A 22,929-nucleotide genomic window follows, 5' to 3' on the forward strand; every position below is an offset into this window, starting at 1 on the left:
ATGTCCTGTAACTGATCCCACCTCCCAATGTCCACTAACTGATCCCAGCTCCCAATGTCCAAGAACTGATCCCAGCTCCCAATGTCCAGGAACTGATCCCAGCTCCAGTAACTGATCCCACCTCCCAATGTCGGGTAACTGATCCCAGCTCCCAATGTCCAGGAACTGATCCCAGCTCCCAATGTCCAGGAACTGATCCCAGCTCCCAATGTCCAGGAACTGATCCCAGCTCCAGGAACTGATCCCAGCTCCCAATGTCCGGTAACTGATCCCAGCTCCCAATGTCCAGCAACTGATCCCACCTCCCAATGTTGGGTAACTGATCCCACCTCCCAATGTCTGGTAACTGATCCCACCTCCCAATGTCCGGTAACTGATCCCACCTCCCAATGTCCAGGAACTGATCCCAGCTCCCAATGTCCGGTAACTGATCCCAGCTCCCAATGTCCGGTAACTGATCCCAGCTCCCAATGTCCGGTAACTGATCCCAGCTCCTAATGTCCAGAAACTGATCCCAGCTCCCAATGTCCAGGAACTGATCCCAGCTCCCAATGTCCAGGAACTGATCCCAGCTCCAGTAACTGATCCCAGCTCCTAATGTCCAGAAACTGATCCCAGCTCCCAATGTCCGGTAACTGATCCCAGCACCCAATGTCCGGTAACTGATCCCAGCTCCCAATGTCCGGTAACTGATCCCAGCTCCCAATGTCCCTGATCCCAACGTCCGGTCACTGATCCCAGCTCCCAAAGTCTGATAACTGATCCCTGCTCCCAAAGTCTGATAACTGATCCCTGCTCCCAATGCCCGGTAACTGATCCCGGCTTCCAATGTCCGGTAACTGATCCCGGCTCCCAAAGTCCGGTAACTGATCCCGGCTCCCAAAGTCCGGGAACTGATCACAGCTCCCAATGTCCGGTAACTGATCACAGCTCCCAATTTCCGGTAACTGATCCCAGCTCCCAAAGTCTGATAACTGATCCCAGCTCCCAATGTCCGTGAACTGATCCCAGCTCCCAATGTCCGTGAACTGATCCGGTAACTGATCCCAGCTCCCAATGTCCAGAAACTGATCCCAGCTCCAAATGTCCAGTAACTGGTCCCACCTCCCAATGTCTGGTAACTGATCCCAGCTCCCAATGTCCAGAAACTGCTCCCTGCTCCCAATGTCCCCAGCTCCCAATGTCGGGTAACTGATCCCAGCTCCTAATGTACAGTAACTGATCCCTGCTCCCAATGTCCCCAGCTCCCAACTCCCAATGTCCGGTAACTGATCCCAGCTCCCAATGTCCGGCAACTGACCCAGCTCCCAGAGTCCGGTAACTGATTCCAGCTCCCAATGTCCAGTAACTGATCCAAGCTCCCAATGTCCAGTAACTGATCCAAGCTCCCAATGTCCAGTAACCGATCCCAGCACATTCCAGCTCCCAATGTCCAGTAACTGAACCCGGCTACCAATGTCCAGTAACAGATCCCGGCTCCCAATGTCCGGTAACAGATCGCACCTCCCAATGTCCAGTAACTGATCCCACCTCCCAATGTCCGGTAACTTATCCCAGCTCCCAATGTCCGGTAACTGATCCTACCTCCCAATGTCCAGTAACGGATCCCAGCTCCAATTGTCCAGGAACTGATCCCAGCTCCCAATGTCCAGGAACTGATCCCAGCTCCAGTAACTGATCCCAGCTCCAATTGTCCAGGAACTGATCCCAGCTCCCAATGTCCGGTGACTGATCCCAGCTCCCAATGTCCGTGAACTGATCCCAACTCCCAATGTCCGTGAACTGATCCCAGCTCCCAATGTCCAGAAACTGATCCGGTAACTGATCCCAGCTCCCAATGTCCAGAAACTGATCCCAGCTCCAAATGTCCAGTAACTGATCCCAGCTCCCAATGTCCGGTAACTGATCCCTGCTCCCAATGTCCAGAAACTGCTCCCTGCTCCCAATGTCCGCAGCTCCCAATGTCCGGTAACAGATCGCACCTCCCAATGTCCAGTAACTGATCCCACCTCCCAATGTCCGGTAACTTATCCCAGCTCCCAATGTCCGGTAACTGATCCTACCTCCCAATGTCCAGTAACTGATCCCAGCTCCCAATGTCCAGTAACTGATCCCAGCTCCAGTAACTGATCCCAGCTCCCAATATCCGGCAACTGACCCAGCTCCCAGTGTCCGGAAACTGATTCCAGCTCCCAATGTCCAGAAACTGATCCCAGCTCCCAATGTCCAGTAACTGATCCCAGCTCCCAATGTCCAGTAACTGATCCAAGCTCCCAATGTCCAGTAACTGATCCAAGCTCCCAATGTCCAGTAACTGATCCCAGCACATTCCAGCTCCCAATGTCCAGTAACTGATCCCGGCTACCAATGTCCGGTAACAGATCGCACCTCCCAATGTCCAGTAACTGATCCCACCTCCCAATGTCCGGTAACTTATCCCAGCTCCCAATGTCCGGTAACTGATCCTACCTCCCAATGTCCAGTAACTGATCCCAGCTCCCAATGTCCGGTAACTGATCCCAGCTCCCAATGTCCAGTAACTGATCCCATCTCCCAAAGTCCAGTAACTGATCCCAGCTCCCAAAGTCTGGTAACTGATCCCGGCTCCCAATGTCCGGTAACTGATCCCGGCTCCAATTGTCCAGGAACTGATCCCAGCTCCCAATGTCCAGGCACTGATCCCAGCTCCAGTAACTGATCCCAGCTCCCAATGTCCGGAAACTGATCCCAGCTCCCAATGTCCGGTAACTGATCCCAGCTCCCAATGTCGAGGAACTGATCCCACCTCCAATTGTCCAGGAACTGATCCCAGCTCCCAAAGTCCGGTGACTGATCCCAGCTCCCAATGCCCGTGAACTGATCCCAGCTCCCAATGTCCGAGAACTGATCCCAGCTCCCAATGTCCAGAAACTGATCCGGTAACTGATCCCAGCTCCAAATGTCCAGAAACTGATGCCAGCTCCAAATGTCCAGTAACTGATCCCACCTCCCAATGTCTGGTAACTGATCCCAGCTCCCAATGTCCAGAAACTGCTCCCTGCTCCCAATGTCCCCAGCTCCCAATGTCGGGTAACTGATCCCTGCTCCTAATGTACAGTAACTGATCCCTGCTCCCAATGTCCCCAGCTCCCAATGTCCGGTAACTGATCCCAGCTCCCAATGTCCGGCAACTGACCCAGCTCCCAGTGTCCGGCAACTGATTCCAGCTCCCAATGTCCAGAAACTGATCCCAGCTCCCAATGTCCAGTAACTGATCCCAGCACATTCCAGCTCCCAATGTCCAGTAACTGATCCCGGCTACCAATGACCGGTAACAGATCGCACCTCCCAATGTCCAGTAACTGATCCCACCTCCCAATGTCCGGTAACTTATCCCAGCTCCCAATGTCCGGTAACTGATCCTACCTCCCAATGTCCAGTAACTGATCCCAGCTCCCAATGTCCAGGAACTGATCCCAGCTCCCAATGTCCAGGAACTGATCCCAGCTCCAATTGTCCAGGAACTGATCCCAGCTCCAGTAACTGATCCCAGCTCCCAATGTCCGGAAACTGATCCCAACTCCCAATGTCCGGTAACTGATTCCAGCTCCCAATGTCCAGAAACTGATCCCAGCTCCCAATGTCCAGTAACTGATCCAAGCTCCCAATGTCCAGTAACTGATCCAAGCTCCCAATGTCCAGTAACTGATCCAAGCTCCCAATGTCCAGTAACCGATCCCAGCACATTCCAGCTCCCAATGTCCAGTAACTGATCCCGGCTACCAATGTCCGGTAACAGATCCCGGCTCCCAATGTCCTGTAACAGATCGCACCTCCCAATGTCCAGTAACTGATCCCAGCTCCAATTGTCCAGGAACTGATCCCAGCTCCCAATGTCCAGGAACTGATCCCAGCTCCAGTAACTGATCCCAGCTCCCAATGTCCGGTAACTGATCCCAGCTCCCAATGTCCGGTAACTGATCCCAGCTCCCAATGTCCGTGAACTGATCCCAGCTCCCAATGTCCGTGAACTGATCCCAGCTCCCAATGTCCGTGAACTGATCCGGTAACTGATCCCAGCTCCAAATGTCCAGAAACTGATCCCAGCTCCAAATGTCCAGTAACTGATCCCACCTCCCAATGTCTGGTAACTGATCCCAGCTCCCAATGTCCAGAAACTGCTCCCTGCTCCCAATGTCCCCAGCTCCCAATGTCCGGTAACTGATCCCAGCTCCCAATGTCCGGCAACTGACCCAGCTCCCAGTGTCCGGTAACTGATTCCAGCTCCCAATGTCCAGAAACTGATCCCAGCTCCCAATGTCCAGTAACTGATCCAAGCTCCCAATGTCCAGTAACTGATCCCAGCACATTCCAGCTCCCAATGTCCAGTAACTGATCCCGGCTACCAATGTCCGGTAACAGATCGCACCTCCCAATGTCCGGTAACTGATCCCACCTCCCAATGTCCGGTAACTGATCCTACCTCCCAATGTCCAGTAACTGATCCCAGCTCCCAATGTCCAGTAACTGATCCCAGCTCCAATTGTCCAGGAACTGATCCCAGCTCCCAATGTCCAGGAACGGATCCCAGCTCCAGTAGCTGATCCCAGCTCCCAATGTCCGGAAACTGATCCCAACTCCCAATGTCCTGTCACTGATCCCAGCTCCCAATGTCCGGTAACTGATCCCAGCTCCCAATGTCCAGTAACTGATCCCATCTCCCAATGTCCGGTAACTGATCCCAGCTCCCAAAGTCCGGTTAGTGATCCCAGCTCCCAAAGTCTGGTAACTGATCCCGGCTCCCAATGTCCGGTAACTGATCCCGGCTCCCAATGTCCTGTAACTGATCACACCTCCCAATGTCCTGTAACTGATCCCACCTCCCAATGTCCACTAACTGATCCCAGCTCCCAATGTCCAAGAACTGATCCCAGCTCCCAATGTCCAGGAACTGATCCCAGCTCCAGTAACTGATCCCACCTCCCAATGTCGGGTAACTGATCCCAGCTCCCAATGTCCAGGAACTGATCACAGCTCCAATTGTCCAGGAACTGATCCCAGCTCCCAATGTCCAGGAACTGATCCCAGCTCCAGTAACTGATCCCAGCTCCCAATGTCCGGTAACTGATCCCAGCTCCCAATGTCCAGCAACTGATCCCACCTCCCAATGTTGGGTAACTGATCCCAGCTCCCAATGTCCGGTAACTGATCCCAACTCCCAATGTCCGGTAACTGATCCCAACTCCCAATGTCCAGTAACTGATCCCACCTCCCAATGTCCAGTAACTGATCCCAACTCCCAATGTCCAGTAACTGATCCCAGCTCCCAATGTCCGGTAACTGATCCCAGCTCCCAATGTCCAGGAACTGATCCCAGCTCCCAATGTCCAGGAACTGATCCCAGCTCCAGTAACTGATCCCAGCTCCTAATGTCCAGAAACTGATCCCAGCTCCCAATGTCCGGTAACTGATCCCAGCTCCCAATGTCCGGTAACTGATCCCAGCTCCCAATGTCCGGTAACTGATCCCAGCTGCCACTGTCCGGTAACTGATCCCAGCTGCCAATGACCGGTAACTGATCCCAGCTCCCAATGTCCGGTAACTGATCCCAGCTCCCAATGTCCAGGAACTGATCCCAGCTCCCAATGTCCAGGAACTGATCCCAGCTCCAGTAACTGATCCCAGCTCCTAATGTCCAGAAACTGATCCCAGCTCCCAATGTCCGGTAACTGATCCCAGCTCCCAATGTCCCAGATCCCAGCTCCCAACGTCCGGTCACTGATCCCAGCTCCCAATGTCCGATAACTGATCCCAGCTCCCAATGTCCAGGAACTGATCCCAGCTCCAGTAACTGATCCCAGCTCCCAATGTCCGGAAACTGATCCCAGCTCCCAATGTCCGGTAGCTGATCCCAGCTCCCAATGTCCGGTAACTGATCCCAGCTAACAATGTCCGATAACTGATCCCAGTTCCCAATGTCCAGGAACTGATCCCAGCTCCCAATGTCCGGCAACTGATCCCAGCTCCCAATGTCCGGTAACTGATTCCAGCTCCAGTAACTGATCCCAGCTCCCAATGTCTGGAAACTGATCCCAGCTCCCAATGTGCGGAAACTGATCCCAGCTCCCAATGTCCGGAAACTGATCCCAGCTCCCAATGTCCGGTAACTGATCCCAGCTCCCAATGTCCGGCAACTGATCCCAGCTCCCAATGTCCGGCAACTGATCCCAGCTCCCAATGTCCGGTAACTGATTCCAGCACCCAATGTCTGGTAACTGATCCCAGCACCCAATGTCACTGATCCCAGCTCCCAACGTCCAGTCACTGATCCCAGCTCCCAATGTCCGGTAATTGATCCCAGCTCCCAATGTCCGGTATCTGATCCCAGCTCCTAATGTCCAGAAACTGATCCCAGCACCCAATGTCCCTGATCCCAGCTCCCAACGTCCGGTCACTGATCCCTGCTCCCAAAATCTGATAACTGATCCCAGCTCCCAATGCCCGGTTACTGATCCCAAAGTCCGGTAACTGATCCCGGCTTCCAATGTCCGGTAACTGATCCCGACTCCCAAAGTCCGGAAACTGATCCCAGCTCCCAATGTCCGGTAACTGATCCCAGCTCCCAATGTCCGGCAACTGATCCCAGCTCCCAATGTCCGGCAACTGATCCCACCTCCCAATGTCCGGCAACTGATCCCACCTCCCAATGTCCGGCAACTGATCCCACCTCCCAATGCCTGGCAACTGATCCCAGCTCCCAATGTCCGGCAACTGATCCCACCTCCCAATGTCCGGTAACTGATCCCAGCACCCAATGTCTGGTAACTGATCCCAGCACACAATGGCCCTGATCCCAGCTCCCAATGTCCCTGATCCCACCTCCCAATGTCCAGTAACTTATCCCAGCTCCAAATGTCAGGTAACTGATCCCACCTCCCAATGTCCAGTAACTGATCCCACCTCCCAATGTCCAGTAACTGATCCCAGCTCATTCCTGCTCCCAATGTCCAGTCACTGATCCCAGCTCCCAATTTCCAGTAACTGATCCCAGCTTCCAATTTCCAGTAACTGATCCCGGCTCCCAATGTCCTGTAACTGATCCCACCTCCCAATATCCTGTAACTGATCCCACCTCCCAATGTCCACTAACTGATCCCAGCTCCCAATGTCCAAGAACTGATCCCAGCTCCAGTAACTGATCCCACCTCCCAATGTCGGGTAACTGATCCCAGCTCCCAATGTCCAGGAACTGATCCCAGCTCCCAATGTCCAGGAACTGATCCCAGCTCCAGGAACTGATCCCAGCTCCCAATGTCCGGTAACTGATCCCAGCTCCCAATGTCCAGCAACTGATCCCACCTCCCAATGTTGGGTAACTGATCCCAGCTCCCAATGTCCGGTAACTGATCCCAACTCCCAATGTCCGGTAACTGATCCCAACTTCCAATGTCCGGTAACTGATCCCACCTCCCAATGTCTGGTAACTGATCCCACCTCCCAATGTCCGGTAACTGATCCCACCTCCCAATGTCCGGTAACTGATCCCAGCTCCCAATGTCCGGTAACTGATCCCAGCTCCCACTGTCCGGTAACTGATCCCAGCTTCCACTGTCCGGTAACTGATCCCAGCTCCCAATGACCGGTAACTGATCCCAGCTCCCAATGTCCGGTAACTGATCCCAGCTCCCAATGTCCAGAAACTGATCCCAGCTCCCAATGTCCAGGAACTGATCCCAGCTCCCAATGTCCAGGAACTGATCCCAGCTCCAGTAACTGATCCCAGCTCCTAATGTCCAGAAACTGATCCCAGCTCCCAATGTCCGGTAACTGATCCCAGCACCCAATGTCCGGTAACTGATCCCAGCTCCCAATGTCCGGTAACTGATCCCAGCTCCCAATGTCCCTGATCCCAACGTCCGGTCACTGATCCCAGCTCCCAAAGTCTGATAACTGATCCCTGCTCCCAAAGTCTGATAACTGATCCCTGCTCCCAATGCCCGGTAACTGATCCCGGCTTCCAATGTCCGGTAACTGATCCCGGCTCCCAAAGTCCGGTAACTGATCCCGGCTCCCAAAGTCCGGGAACTGATCACAGCTCCCAATGTCCGGTAACTGATCCCAGCTCCCAAAGTCTGATAACTGATCCCTGCTCCCAATGCCCGGTAACTGATCCCGGCTTCCAATGTCCGGTAACTGATCCCACCTCCCAATGTCCAGTAACTTATCCCAGCTCCAAATGTCAGGTAACTGATCCCACCTCCCAATGTCCAGTAACTGATCCCAGCTCCCAATGTCCAGTAACTGATCCCAGCTCATTCCTGCTCCCAATGTCCAGTCACTGATCCCAGCTCCCAATTTCCAGTAACTGATCCCAGCTTCCAATTTCCAGCAACTGATCCCGGCTCCCAATGTCCTGTAACTGATCCCACCTCCCAATGTCCTGTAACTGATCCCACCTCCCAATGTCCACTAACTGATCCCAGCTCCCAATGTCCAAGAACTGATCCCAGCTCCCAATGTCCAGGAACTGATCCCAGCTCCAGTAACTGATCCCACCTCCCAATGTCGGGTAACTGATCCCAGCTCCCAATGTCCAGGAACTGATCCCAGCTCCCAATGTCCAGGAACTGATCCCAGCTCCCAATGTCCAGGAACTGATCCCAGCTCCAGGAACTGATCCCAGCTCCCAATGTCCGGTAACTGATCCCAGCTCCCAATGTCCAGCAACTGATCCCACCTCCCAATGTTGGGTAACTGATCCCAGCTCCCAATGTCCGGTAACTGATCCCAACTCCCAATGTCCGGTAACTGATCCCAACTTCCAATGTCCGGTAACTGATCCCACCTCCCAATGTCTGGTAACTGATCCCACCTCCCAATGTCCGGTAACTGATCCCACCTCCCAATGTCCAGGAACTGATCCCAGCTCCCAATGTCCGGTAACTGATCCCAGCTCCCACTGTCCGGTAACTGATCCCAGCTTCCACTGTCCGGTAACTGATCCCAGCTCCCAATGACCGGTAACTGATCCCAGCTCCCAATGTCCGGTAACTGATCCCAGCTCCCAATGTCCAGAAACTGATCCCAGCTCCCAATGTCCAGGAACTGATCCCAGCTCCCAATGTCCAGGAACTGATCCCAGCTCCAGTAACTGATCCCAGCTCCTAATGTCCAGAAACTGATCCCAGCTCCCAATGTCCGGTAACTGATCCCAGCACCCAATGTCCGGTAACTGATCCCAGCTCCCAATGTCCGGTAACTGATCCCAGCTCCCAATGTCCCTGACCCCAACGTCCGGTCACTGATCCCAGCTCCCAAAGTCTGATAACTGATCCCTGCTCCCAAAGTCTGATAACTGATCCCTGCTCCCAATGCCCGGTAACTGATCCCGGCTTCCAATGTCCGGTAACTGATCCCGGCTCCCAAAGTCCGGTAACTGATCCCGGCTCCCAAAGTCCGGGAACTGATCACAGCTCCCAATGTCCGGTAACTGATCACAGCTCCCAATTTCCGGTAACTGATCCCAGCTCCCAATGTCCGGTAACTGATCCCGGCTCCCAATGTCGAGGAACTGATCCCACCTCCAATTGTCCAGGAACTGATCCCAGCTCCCAATGTCTGGTGACTGATCCCAGCTCCCATTGTCCGTGAACTGATCCCAGCTCCCAATGTCCGTGAACTGATCCCAGCTCCCAATGTCCGTGAACTGATCCCAGCTCCCAATGTCCGTGAACTGATCCCAGCTCCCAATGTCCAGAAACTGATCCGGTAACTGATCCCAGCTCCCAATGTCCAGAAACTGATCCCAGCTCCAAATGTCCAGTAACTGGTCCCACCTCCCAATGTCTGGTAACTGATCCCAGCTCCCAATGTCCAGAAACTGCTCCCTGCTCCCAATGTCCCCAGCTCCCAATGTCGGGTAACTGATCCCAGCTCCTAATGTACAGTAACTGATCCCTGCTCCCAATGTCCCCAGCTCCCAACTCCCAATGTCCGGTAACTGATCCCAGCTCCCAATGTCCGGCAACTGACCCAGCTCCCAGAGTCCGGTAACTGATTCCAGCTCCCAATGTCCAGTAACTGATCCAAGCTCCCAATGTCCAGTAACTGATCCAAGCTCCCAATGTCCAGTAACCGATCCCAGCACATTCCAGCTCCCAATGTCCAGTAACAGATCCCGGCTCCCAATGTCCGGTAACAGATCGCACCTCCCAATGTCCAGTAACTGATCCCACCTCCCAATGTCCGGTAACTTATCCCAGCTCCCAATGTCCGGTAACTGATCCTACCTCCCAATGTCCAGTAACGGATCCCAGCTCCCAATGTCCAGTAACTGATCCCGGCTACCAATGTCCGGTAACAGATCCCGGCTACCAATGTCCGGTAACAGATCCCGGCTACCAATGTCCGGTAACAGATCGCACCTCCCAATGTCCAGTAACTTATCCCACCTCCCAATATCCAGTAACTGATCCCAGCTCCCAATGTCCAGGAACTGATCCCAGCTCCCAATGTCCAGGAACTGATCCCAGCTCCAATTGTCCAGGAACTGATCCCAGCTCCCAATGTCCAGGAACTGATCCCAGCTCCAGTAACTGATCCCAGCTCCAATTGTCCAGGAACTGATCCCAGCTCCCAATGTCCGGTGACTGATCCCAGCTCCCAATGTCCGTGAACTGATCCCAGCTCCCAATGTCCGTGAACTGATCCCAGCTCCCAATGTCCAGAAACTGATCCGGTAACTGATCCCAGCTCCCAATGTCCAGAAACTGATCCCAGCTCCAAATGTCCAGTAACTGATCCCAGCTCCCAATGTCCGGTAACTGATCCCTGCTCCCAATGTCCAGAAACTGCTCCCTGCTCCCAATGTCCCCAGCTCCCAATATCCGGTAACAGATCGCACCTCCCAATGTCCAGTAACTGATCCCACCTCCCAATGTCCGGTAACTTATCCCAGCTCCCAATGTCCGGTAACTGATCCTACCTCCCAATGTCCAGTAACTGATCCCAGCTCCCAATGTCCAGTAACTGATCCCAGCTCCAGTAACTGATCCCAGCTCCCAATATCCGGCAACTGACCCAGCTCCCAGTGTCCGGAAACTGATTCCAGCTCCCAATGTCCAGAAACTGATCCCAGCTCCCAATGTCCAGTAACTGATCCCAGCTCCCAATGTCCAGTAACTGATCCAAGCTCCCAATGTCCAGTAACTGATCCCATCTCCCAAAGTCCAGTAACTGATCCCAGCTCCCAAAGTCTGGTAACTGATCGCGGCTCCCAATGTCCGGTAACTGATCCCGGCTCCCAATGTCCTGTAACTGATCCCAGCTCCCAATGTCCAAGAACTGATCCCAGCTCCAGTAACTGATCCCACCTCCCAATGTCGGGTAACTGATCCCAGCTCCCAATGTCCAGGAACTGATCCCAGCTCCAATTGTCCAGGAACTGATCCCAGCTCCCAATGTCCAGGAACTGATCCCAGCTCCAGTAACTGATCCCAGCTCCCAATGTCCGGTAACTGATCCCAGCTCCCAATGTCCAGCAACTGATCCCACCTCCCAATGTTGGGTAACTGATCCCAGCTCCCAATGTCCGGTAACTGATCCCAACTCCCAATGTCCGGTAACTGATCCCAACTCCCAATGCCCGGTAACTGATCCCACCTCCAATTGTCCAGGAACTGATCCCAGCTCCCAATTTCCGGTGACTGATCCCAGCTCCCAATGTCCGTGAACTGATCCCAGCTCCCAATGTCCGTGAACTGATCCCAGCTCCCAATGTCCAGAAACTGCTCCCTGCTCCCAATGTCCCCAGCTCCCAATGTCGGGAACTGATCCCTGCTCCTAATGTACAGTAACTGATCCCTGCTCCCAATGTCCCCAGCTCCCAACTCCCAATGTCCGGTAACTGATCCCAGCTCCCAATGTCCGGCAACTGACCCAGCTACCAGAGTCCGGTAACTGATTCCAGCTCCCAATGTCCAGAAACTGATCCCAGCTCCCAATGTCCAGTAACCGATCCCAGCACATTCCAGCTCCCAATGTCCAGTAACTGATCCCGGCTACCAATGTCCGGTAACAGATCCCGGCTCCCAATGTCCGGTAACAGATCGCACCTCCCAATGTCCGGTAACTTATACCACCTCCCAATGTCCGGTAACTTATCCCAGCTCCCAATGTCCGGTAACTGATCCTACCTCCCAATGTCCAGTAACTGATCCCAGCTCCCAATGTCCAGGAACTGATCCCAGCTCCCAATGTCCAGGAACTGATCCTAGCTCCAATTGTCCAGGAACTGATCCCAGCTCCCAATGTCCAGGAACTGATCCCAGCTCCAGTAACTGATCCCAGCTCCCAATGTCCGGAAACTGATCCCAGCTCCCAATGTCCGGTAACTGATCCCAGCTCCCAATGTCGAGGAACTGATCCCACCTCCAATTGTCCAGGAACTGATCCCAGCTCCCAAAGTCCGGTGACTGATCCCAGCTCCCAATGCCCGTGAACTGATCCCAGCTCCCAATGTCCGAGAACTGATCCCAGCTCCCAATGTCCAGAAACTGATCCGGTAACTGATCCCAGCTCCAAATGTCCAGAAACTGATGCCAGCTCCAAATGTCCAGTAACTGATCCCACCTCCCAATGTCTGGTAACTGATCCCAGCTCCCAATGTCCAGAAACTGCTCCCTGCTCCCAATGTCCCCAGCTCCCAATGTCGGGTAACTGATCCCTGCTCCTAATGTACAGTAACTGATCCCTGCTCCCAATGTCCCCAGCTCCCAATGTCCGGTAACTGATCCCAGCTCCCAATGTCCGGCAACTGACCCAGCTCCCAGTGTCCGGCAACTGATTCCAGCTCCCAATGTCCAGAAACTGATCCCAGCTCCCAATATCCAGTAACTGATCCCAGCACATTCCAGCTCCCAATGTCCAGTAACTGATCCCGGCTACCAATGACCGGTAACAGATCGCACCTCCCAATGTCCAGTAACTGATCCCACCTCCCAATGTCCGGTAACTTATCCCAGCTCCCAATGTCCGGTAACTGATCCTACCTCCCAATGTCCAGTAACTGATCCCAGCTCCCAATGTCCAGAAACTGATCCCAGCTCCCAATATCCAGTAACTGATCCCAGCACATTCCAGCTCCCAATGTCCAGTAACTGATCCCGGCTACCAATGACCGGTAACAGATCGCACCTCCCAATGTCCAGTAACTGATCCCACCTCCCAATGTCCGGTAACTTATCCCAGCTCCCAATGTCCGGTAACTGATCCTACCTCCCAATGTCCAGTAACTGATCCCAGCTCCCAATGTCCAGTAACTGATCCCAGCTCCCAATGTCCAGGAACTGATCCCAGCTCCAATTGTCCAGGAACTGATCCCAGCTCCAGTAACTGATCCCAGCTCCCAATGTCCAGAAACTGATCCCAGCTCCCAATGTCCGGTAACTGATCCCAGCTCCCAATGTCCGGTAACTGATCCCAGCTCCCAATGTCCGGTAACTGATCCCAGCTGCCACTGTCCGGTAACTGATCCCAGCTGCCAATGACCGGTAACTGATCCCAGCTCCCAATGTCCGGTAACTGATCCCAGCTCCCAATGTCCAGGAACTGATCCCAGCTCCCAATGTCTAGTAACTGATCCAAGCTCCCAATGTCCAGTAACTGATCCAAGCTCCCAATGTCCAGTAACCGATCCCAGCACATTCCAGCTCCCAATGTCCAGTAACTGATCCCGGCTACCAATGTCCGGTAACAGATCCCGGCTCCCAATGTCCTGTAACAGATCGCACCTCCCAATGTCCAGTAACTGATCCCAGCTCCAATTGTCCAGGAACTGATCCCAGCTCCCAATGTCCAGGAACTGATCCCAGCTCCAGTAACTGATCCCAGCTCCCAATGTCTGGTAACTGATCCCAACTCCCAATGTCCGGTAACTGATCCCAGCTCCCAATGTCCGTGAACTGATCCCAGCTCCCAATGTCCGTGAACTGATCCCAGCTCCCAATGTCCGTGAACTGATCCCAGCTCCCAATGTCCAGAAACTGATCCGGTAACTGATCCCAGCTCCAAATGTCCAGAAACTGATCCCAGCTCCAAATGTCCAGTAACTGATCCCACCTCCCAATGTCTGGTAACTGATCCCAGCTCCCAATGTCCAGAAACTGCTCCCTGCTCCCAATGTCCCCAGCTCCCAATGTCCGGTAACTGATCCCAGCTCCCAATGTCCGGCAACTGACCCAGCTCCCAGTGTCCGGTAACTGATTCCAGCTCCCAATGTCCAGAAACTGATCCCAGCTCCCAATGTCCAGTAACTGATCCAAGCTCCCAATGTCCAGTAACTGATCCCAGCACATTCCAGCTCCCAATGTCCAGTAACTGATCCCGGCTACCAATGTCCGGTAACAGATCGCACCTCCCAATGTCCGGTAACTGATCCCACCTCCCAATGTCCGGTAACTGATCCCACCTCCCAATGTCTGGTAACTGATCCTACCTCCCAATGTCCAGTAACTGATCCCAGCTCCCAATGTCCAGTAACTGATCCCAGCTCCAATTGTCCAGGAACTGATCCCAGCTCCCAATGTCCAGGAACTTATCCCAGCTCCAGTAACTGATCCCAGCTCCCAATGTCCGGAAACTGATCCCAACTCCCAATGTCCTGTCACTGATCCCAGCTCCCAATGTCCGGTAACTGATCCCAGCTCCCAATGTCCAGTAACTGATCCCATCTCCCAATGTCCGGTAACTGATCCCAGCTCCCAAAGTCCGGTTAGTGATCCCAGCTCCCAAAGTCTGGTAACTGATCCCGGCTCCCAATGTCCGGTAACTGATCCCGGCTCCCAATGTCCTGTAACTGATCACACCTCCCAATGTCCTGTAACTGATCCCACCTCCCAATGTCCACTAACTGATCCCAGCTCCCAATGTCCAAGAACTGATCCCAGCTCCCAATGTCCAGGAACTGATCCCAGCTCCAGTAACTGATCCCACCTCCCAATGTCGGGTAACTGATCCCAGCTCCCAATGTCCAGGAACTGATCACAGCTCCAATTGTCCAGGAACTGATCCCAGCTCCCAATGTCCAGGAACTGATCCCAGCTCCAGTAACTGATCCCAGCTCCCAATGTCCGGTAACTGATCCCAGCTCCCAATGTCCAGCAACTGATCCCACCTCCCAATGTTGGGTAACTGATCCCAGCTCCCAATGTCCGGTAACTGATCCCAACTCCCAATGTCCAGTAACTGATCCCAACTCCCAATGTCCAGTAACTGATCCCAGCTCCCAATGTCCGGTAACTGATCCCAGCTCCCAATGTCCAGGAACTGATCCCAGCTCCCAATGTCCAGGAACTGATCCCAGCTCCAGTAACTGATCCCAGCTCCAGTAACTGATCCCAGCTCCTAATGTCCAGAAACTGATCCCAGCTCCCAATGTCCGGTAACTGATCCCAGCTCCCAATGTCCGGTAACTGATCCCAGCTCCCAATGTCCGGTAACTGATCCCAGCTGCCACTGTCCGGTAACTGATCCCAGCTGCCAATGACCGGTAACTGATCCCAGCTCCCAATGTCCGGTAACTGATCCCAGCTCCCAATGTCCAGGAACTGATCCCAGCTCCAGTAACTGATCCCAGCTCCTAATGTCCAGAAACTGATCCCAGCTCCCAATGTCCGGTAACTGATCCCAGCACCCAATGTCCGGTAACTGATCCCAGCACCCAATGTCCCTGATCCCAACGTCCGGTCACTGACCCCAGCTCCCAAAGTCTGATAACTGATCCCAGCTCCCAATTTCCGGTGACTGATCCCAGCTCCCAATGTCCGTGAACTGATCCCAGCTCCCAATGTCCGTGAACTGATCCCAGCTCTCAATGTCCGTGAATTGATCCCAGCTCCCAATGTCCAGAAACTGATCCGGTAACTGATCCCAGCTCCCAATGTCCAGAAACTGATCCCAGCTCCAAATGTCCAGTAACTGATCCCACCTCCCAATGTCTGGTAACTGATCCCAGCTCCCAATGTCCAGAAACTGCTCCCTGCTCCCAATGTCCCCAGCTCCCAATGTCCGGTAACTGATCCCAGCTCCCAATGTCCGGCAACTGACCCAGCTCCCAGAGTCCGGTAACTGATTCCAGCTCCCAATGTCCAGAAACTGATCCCAGCTCCCATTGTCCAGAAACTGATCCCAGCTCCCAATGTCCAGGAACTGATCCCAGCTCCAATTGTCCAGGAACTGATCCCAGCTCCAGTAACTGATCCCAGCTCCCAATGTCCGGAAACTGATCCCAGCTCCCAATGTCGAGGAACTGATCCCACCTCCAATTGTCCAGGAACTCATCCCAGCTCCCAATGTCCGTGAACTGATCCCAGCTCCCAATGTCCGTGAACTGATCCCAGCTCCCAATGTCCAGAAACTGATCCGGTAACTGATCCCAGCTCCCAATGTCCAGAAACCGATGCCAGCTCCAAATGTCCAGTAACTGATCCCACCTCCCAATGTCTGGTAACTGATCCCAGCTCCCAATGTCCAGAAACTGCTCCCTGCTCCCAATGTCCCCAGCTCCCAATGTCGGGTAACTGATCCCTGCTCCTAATGTACAGTAACTGATCCCTGCTCCCAATGTCCCCAGCTCCCAATGTCCGGTAACTGATCCCAGCTCCCAATGTCCGGCAACTGACCCAGCTCCCAGTGTCCGGTAACTGATTCCAGCTCCCAATGTCCAGAAACTGATCCCAGCTCCCAATGTCCAGTAACTGATCCAAGCCCCCAATGTCCAGTAACTGATCCCAGCACATTCCAGCTCCCAATGTCCAGTAACTGATCCCGGCTACCAATGTCCAGTAACTGATCCCACCTCCCAATGTCCGGTAACTTATCCCAGCTCCCAATGTCCGGTAACTGATCCTACCTCCCAATATCCAGTAACTGATCCCAGCTCCCAATGTCCAGTAACTGATCCCAGCTCCCAATGTCCAGGAACTGATCCCAGCTCCAATTGTCCAGGAACTGATCCCAGCTCCCAATGTCCAGGAACTGATCCCAGCTCCAGTAACTGATCCCAGCTCCCAATGTCCGGAAACTGATCCCAACTCCCAATGTCCTGTAACTGATCCCAGCTCCCAATGTCCAGTAACTGATCCCAGCTCCCAATGTCCAGTAACTGATCCCAGCTCCCAATGTCCGGTAACTGACCCCAGCGCCCAATGTCCGGTAACTGACCCCAGCTCCCAATGTCCGGTAACTGATCCCAGCTCCCAATGTCCGGTAACTGATCCCGGCTCCCAATGTCCGGTAACTGATCCCGTCTCCCAATGTCCGGTAACTGATCCCAGCTCCCAATGTCGGGTAACTGATCCCAGCTCCCAATGTCCGGTAACTGATCCCAGCTCCCAATGTCCGGTAACTGTTCCCACCTCCCAATGTCCAGTAACTGATCCCGGCTCCCAAGGTCCATAAACTGATCCCGGCTCCCACTGTCCAGTAACTGATCACAGCTCCCAATGTCCGGTAACTGATCCCAGCTCCCAATGTCCGGTAACTGTTCCCACCTCCCAATGTCCAGTAACTGATCCCAGCTCCCAATGTCCGGCAATTGATCCCAACTCCCAATGTCCAGTAACTGATCCCAACTCCCAATGTCCAGTAACTGATCCCAGCTCGCAATGTCCCTGATCCCAGCTCCCACTGTCCGGTAACTGATCCCAGCTCCCAATGTCCGGTAACTGACGTCACCTCCCAATGTCCGGTAACTGACCCCGGCTCCCAATGTCCGGTAACTGACCCCGGCTCCCAATGTCCGGTAACTGATCCCGGCTCCCAATGTCCGGTAACTGATCCCGGCTCCCAATGTCCGGTAACTGATCCCAGCTCCCAATGTCCCAGATCCCAGCTCCCAACGTCCGGTCACTGATCCCAGCTCCCAATGTCCGATAACTGATCCCAGCTCCCAATGTCCAGGAACTGATCCCAGCTCCAGTAACTGATCCCAGCTCCCACTGTCCGGTAACTGATCCCAGCTCCCAATGTCCGGTAACTGACGTCACCTCCCAATGTCCGGTAACTGACCCCGGCTCCCAATGTCCGGTAACTGACCCCGGCTCCCAATGTCCGGTAACTGATCCCGGCTCCCAATGTCCGGTAACTGATCCCGGCTCCCAATGTCCGGTAACTGATCCCAGCTCCCAATGTCCCAGATCCCAGCTCCCAACGTCCGGTAACTGATCCCGGCTCCCAATGTCCGGTAACTGATCCCGGCTCCCAATGTCCGGTAACTGATCCCAGCTCCCAATGTCCCAGATCCCAGCTCCCAACGTCCGGTCACTGATCCCAGCTCCCAATGTCCGATAACTGATCCCAGCTCCCAATGTCCAGGAACTGATCCCAGCTCCAGTAACTGATCCCAGCTCCCAATGTCCGGAAACTGATCCCAGCTCCAGTAACTGATCCCAGCTCCCAATGTCCGGAAACTGATCCCAGCTAACAATGTCCGATAACTGATCCCAGCTCCCAATGTCCAGGAACTGATCCCAGCTCCAGTAACTGATCCAAGCTCCCAATGTCCGATAACTGATCCCGGCTCCCAATGTCCGGTAACTGATCCCGGCTCCAGTAACTGATCCCAGCTCCCAATGTCCGGTAACTGATCCCAGTTCCCAATGTCCGGTAACTGATCCCAGCTCCTAATGTCCAGAAACTGATCCCAGCACCCAATGTCACTAATCCCAGCTCCCAACGTCCGATAACTGATCCCAGCTCCCAATGTCCAGGAACTGATCCCAGCTCCAGTAACTGATCCCAGCTCCCAATGTCCGGAAACTGATCCCAGCTCCCAATGTCCGGTAACTGATCCCAGCTCCCAATGTCCGGTAACTGATCCCAGCTCCCAATGTCCGGTAACTGATCCCAGCACCCAATATCCCTGATCCCAGCTCCCAATGTCCCTGATCCCAGCTCCCAACGTCCAGTCACTGATCCCAGCTCCCAATGTCCGGTAACTGATCCCAGCTCCCAATGTCCGGTAACTGATCCCAGCTCCCAATGTCCGGTAACTGATACCAGCTCCCAATGTCCGGTAACTGATCCCAGCTCCGGTAACTGATCCCAGCTCCCAATGTCCAGAAACTGATCGCAGCTCCCAATGTCCAGAAACTGATCCCAGCTCCCAATGTCCAGAAACTGATCCCAGCACCCAAAGTCTGATAACTGATCCCGGCTCCCAATGCCCGGTAACTGATCCCAAAGTCCGGTAACTGATCCCGGCTTCCAATGTCCGGTAACTGATCCCGGCTCCCAATGTCCGGTAACTGATCCCGGCTCCCAATGTCCGGTAACTGATCCCGGCTCCCAATGTCCGGTAACTGATCCCAGCCCCCAATGTCGAGTAACTGATCCCAGCTCCCAATGTCGGGTAACTGATCCCGGCTCCCAATGTCCGGTAACTGATCCCGGCTCCCAATGTCCGGTAACTGATCCCAGCTCCCAATGTCCGGTAACTGATCCCGGCTCCCAATGTCCGGTAACTGATCCCAGCTCCCAATGTCCGGTAACTGATCCCAGCCCCCAATGTCGAGTAACTGATCCCAGCTTCAATTGTCCAGGAACTGATCCCAGCTCCCAATGTCTGGTAACTGATCCCAGCACCCAATGTCCGTTAACTGATCCCAGCTCCCAATGTCCCTGATCCCAGCTCCCAATGTCCCTGATCCCAGCTCCCAACGTCCAGTCACTGATCCCAGCTCCCAAAGTCTGATAACTGATCCCAGCTCCCAATGCCCGGTAACTGATCCCAAAGTCCGGTAACTGATCCCGGCTTCCAATGTCCAGTAACTGATCCCGGCTCCCAATGTCCGGTAACTGATCCCGACTCCCAAAGTCCGGTAACTGATCCCGGCTCCCAATGTCCGGTAACTGATCCCAGCTCCCACTGTCCGGTAACTGATCCCAGCTTCCAATGTCCGGTAACTGATCCCAGCTTCCAATGTCCGGTAACTGATCACAGCTCCCAATGTCCGGTAACTGATCACAGCTCCCAATGTCCGGTAACTGTTCCCATCTCCCAATGTCCACTAACTGATCCCGGCTCCCAATGTCCAGCAACTGATCCAGGATCCCAATGTCCAGTAACTGAACCCGGCTCCTAATGTCCAGGAACTGATCCCAGCTCCCAATGTCCGGTAACTGATCCCAGCACCCAATGTCCGGTAACTGATCCCAGCTCCCAATGTCCCTGATCCCAGCTCCCAATGTCCCTGATCCCAGCTCCCAACGTCCAGTCACTGATCCCAGCTCCCAAAGTCTGAAAACTGATCCCAGCTCCCAATGTCCGGTAACTGATCCCAGCTCCCAATGTCCGGTAACTGATCCCAGCTCCAGTAACTGATCCCAGCTCCCAATGTCCGGCAACTGAACCCACCTCCCAATGTCCGGCAACTGATCCCACCTCCCAATGTCCGGCAACTGATCCCACCTCCCAATGTCCGGTAACTGATCCCACCTCCCAATGTCCGGTAACTGACCCCAGCACCCAATGTCCCTGATCCCAGCTCCCAATGTCCCTGATCCCAGCTCCCAACGTCCAGTCACTGATCCCAGCTCCCAATGTCCGGTAACTGATCCCAGCTCCCAATGTCCGGTATCTGATCCCAGCTCCCAATGTCCAGAAAATGATCCCAGCACCCAATGTCCCTGATCCCAGCTCCCAACGTCTGATAACTGATCCCGGCTCCCAAATTCCGGTAACTGATCCCGGCTCCCAATGTCCGGTAACTGATCCCGGCTCCCAATGTCCGGTAACTGATCCCGGCCCCCAATGTCGAGTAACTGATCCCGGCTCCCAATGTCCAGGAACTGATCCCAGCTCCCAATGTCCGGTAACTGATCCCAGCACCCAATGTCCGGTAACTGATCCCAGCACCCAATGTCCCTGATCCCAGCTCCCAATGTCCGGTAACTGATCCCAGCTCCAGTAACTGATCCCAGCTCCCAATGTCCGGTAACTGATCCCAGCACCCAATGTCCCTGATCCCAGCTCTCAACGTCCGGTCACTGATCCCAGCTCCCAAAGTCTGATAACTGATCCCAGCTCCCAATGCCCGATCCCAAAGTCCGGTAACTGATCCCGGCTCCCAATGTCCGGTAACTGATCCCAGCTCCCACTGTCCGGTAACTGATCACAGCTCCCAATGTCCGGTAACTGATCACAGCTCCCAATGTCTGGTAACTGTTCCCACCTCCCAATGTCCGGTAACTGATCCCGGCTCCCAATGTCCGGTAACTGAACCCGGCTCCCAATGTCCGGTAACTGAACCCGGCTCCCAATGTCCGGTAACTGATCCCGGCTCCCAATGTCCGGTAACTGATCCCGGCTCCCAATGTCCGGTAACTGATCCCGGCTCCCAATGTCCGGTAACTGATTCCAGCTCCCAATGTCCGGTAACTGATCCCGGCTCCCAATGTCCGGTAACTGATCCCAGCTCCCAATGTCCGGTAACTGATCCCAGCTCCCAATGTCTGGCAATTGATCCCAACTCCCAATGTCCAGTAACTGATCCCAGCTCGCAATGTCCCTGATCCCAGCTCCCACTGTCCAGTAACTGATCCCAGCTCCCAATGTCCGGTAACTGACGTCACCTCCCAATGTCCGGTAACTGATTCCAGCTCCCAATGTCCGGTAACTGATCCCAGCTCCCAATGTCTGGCAATTGATCCCAACTCCCAATGTCCAGTAACTGATCCCAGCTCGCAATGTCCCTGATCCCAGCTCCCACTGTCCAGTAACTGATCCCAGCTCCCAATGTCCGGTAACTGACGTCACCTCCCAATGTCCGGTAACTGATCCCAGCTCCCAATGTCCGGTAACTGATCCCAGCTCCCAATGTCCCTGATCCCAGCTCCCAATGTCCCTGATCCCAGCTCCCAATGTCCGGTAACTGATCCCAGCTCCCAATGTCCGGTAACTGATCCCAGCTCCCAATGTCCGGTAACTGATCCCACCTCCCAATGATCCCAGCTCATTAAAATAAAATTAACTACCAGCAGGTCGTCAGTGCAGCAGATTTAACCTGGTGCTCCCAGAAACAAACCAGCTAGATTTACTCGGTTATACTAAACCCACTGGTGAACCATTCTCAACCAGACAGTGCATGCTGCCCACCCCACCAAACGGTACGAGCCCCCGCCCTGAGCTGGTGTAGACCCTTACCCGGGCTGCCCTCGCAGATTGAAGCGAGACTCCTCCTTCAGGACACTCAGTCCATCTGGGCTTTTCTTCAGTTTCCATAAATGCAGACTGTTGTCGTCCAAGAGCGTCACCAGCTGGCCCTGCAACACAGACACCCCACATTGCGGTTCTGTACACCACGCTCACACACAAGCCAGGAGTTCAAAGGGAAGTCAAGCCGAACTTTTAGTACAGGACCTATGCTGTCCAAACTGCTGCTACATTGGACAGACTTTTGAAATCCTCAGAAAACAGGCAATTTCCTTGTGGTTGGTCCCGCTCGTCGCTGTAACTTCATCACAAGTGAGCCATATTTCTGGCCAAGTTACGGTGACTGTGGAACCAGCTACAGAGATTTCAGGGCGATTCTAGAAATGGGAGGCAGGGAATGGTTGAGACAGCAGACACACAGCAGGCAGGTGTGTCGGATGGTGAGGGCAGGCTTTACAAGTCTGCACTAAAGGCATGAACCGCCAATACCAAATCATTTCCTCCTGGGCTGCGAGCACCAGTGCCCGACATTGATCTTCAGATCCAGCCGGTCCCGCCTGATCCAAGAATGTTGGAACTCTCAGGATTGAGGCAGTGAGCAATCAGGGAGTGGACAGGGCAATTCCGTTGGAGAAGTCTTGTAATGGATTTACAAAAAATGTATGTCACCCCATCACCCTCCCCCTGCTTTCTCAGCCAGAGCACAGATGGACACAAAATCGTCTGTACAAAGTGATTCT

The 22,929-nt window shown here is 54.1% G+C and overlaps 1 protein-coding gene across 1 annotated transcript in view; it reads right to left on the minus strand.

The window, feature by feature from the left end:
• The window catches only part of LOC139226188 (LLGL scribble cell polarity complex component 2-like), a 171,844-nt gene that overhangs the window by 139,338 nt on the left and 9,577 nt on the right, over positions 1-22,929 (minus strand). Inside the window, exon 2 of the mRNA XM_070856820.1 lies at positions 22,181-22,299. Coding sequence (XP_070712921.1) covers positions 22,181-22,299 — 119 coding nt within the window. The remainder of the gene's footprint in view (positions 1-22,180; positions 22,300-22,929) is intronic.

This window comes from Pristiophorus japonicus, chromosome 16 (assembly GCF_044704955.1).
Source record: "Pristiophorus japonicus isolate sPriJap1 chromosome 16, sPriJap1.hap1, whole genome shotgun sequence".
Classification (NCBI taxonomy): domain Eukaryota; kingdom Metazoa; phylum Chordata; class Chondrichthyes; family Pristiophoridae; genus Pristiophorus; species Pristiophorus japonicus.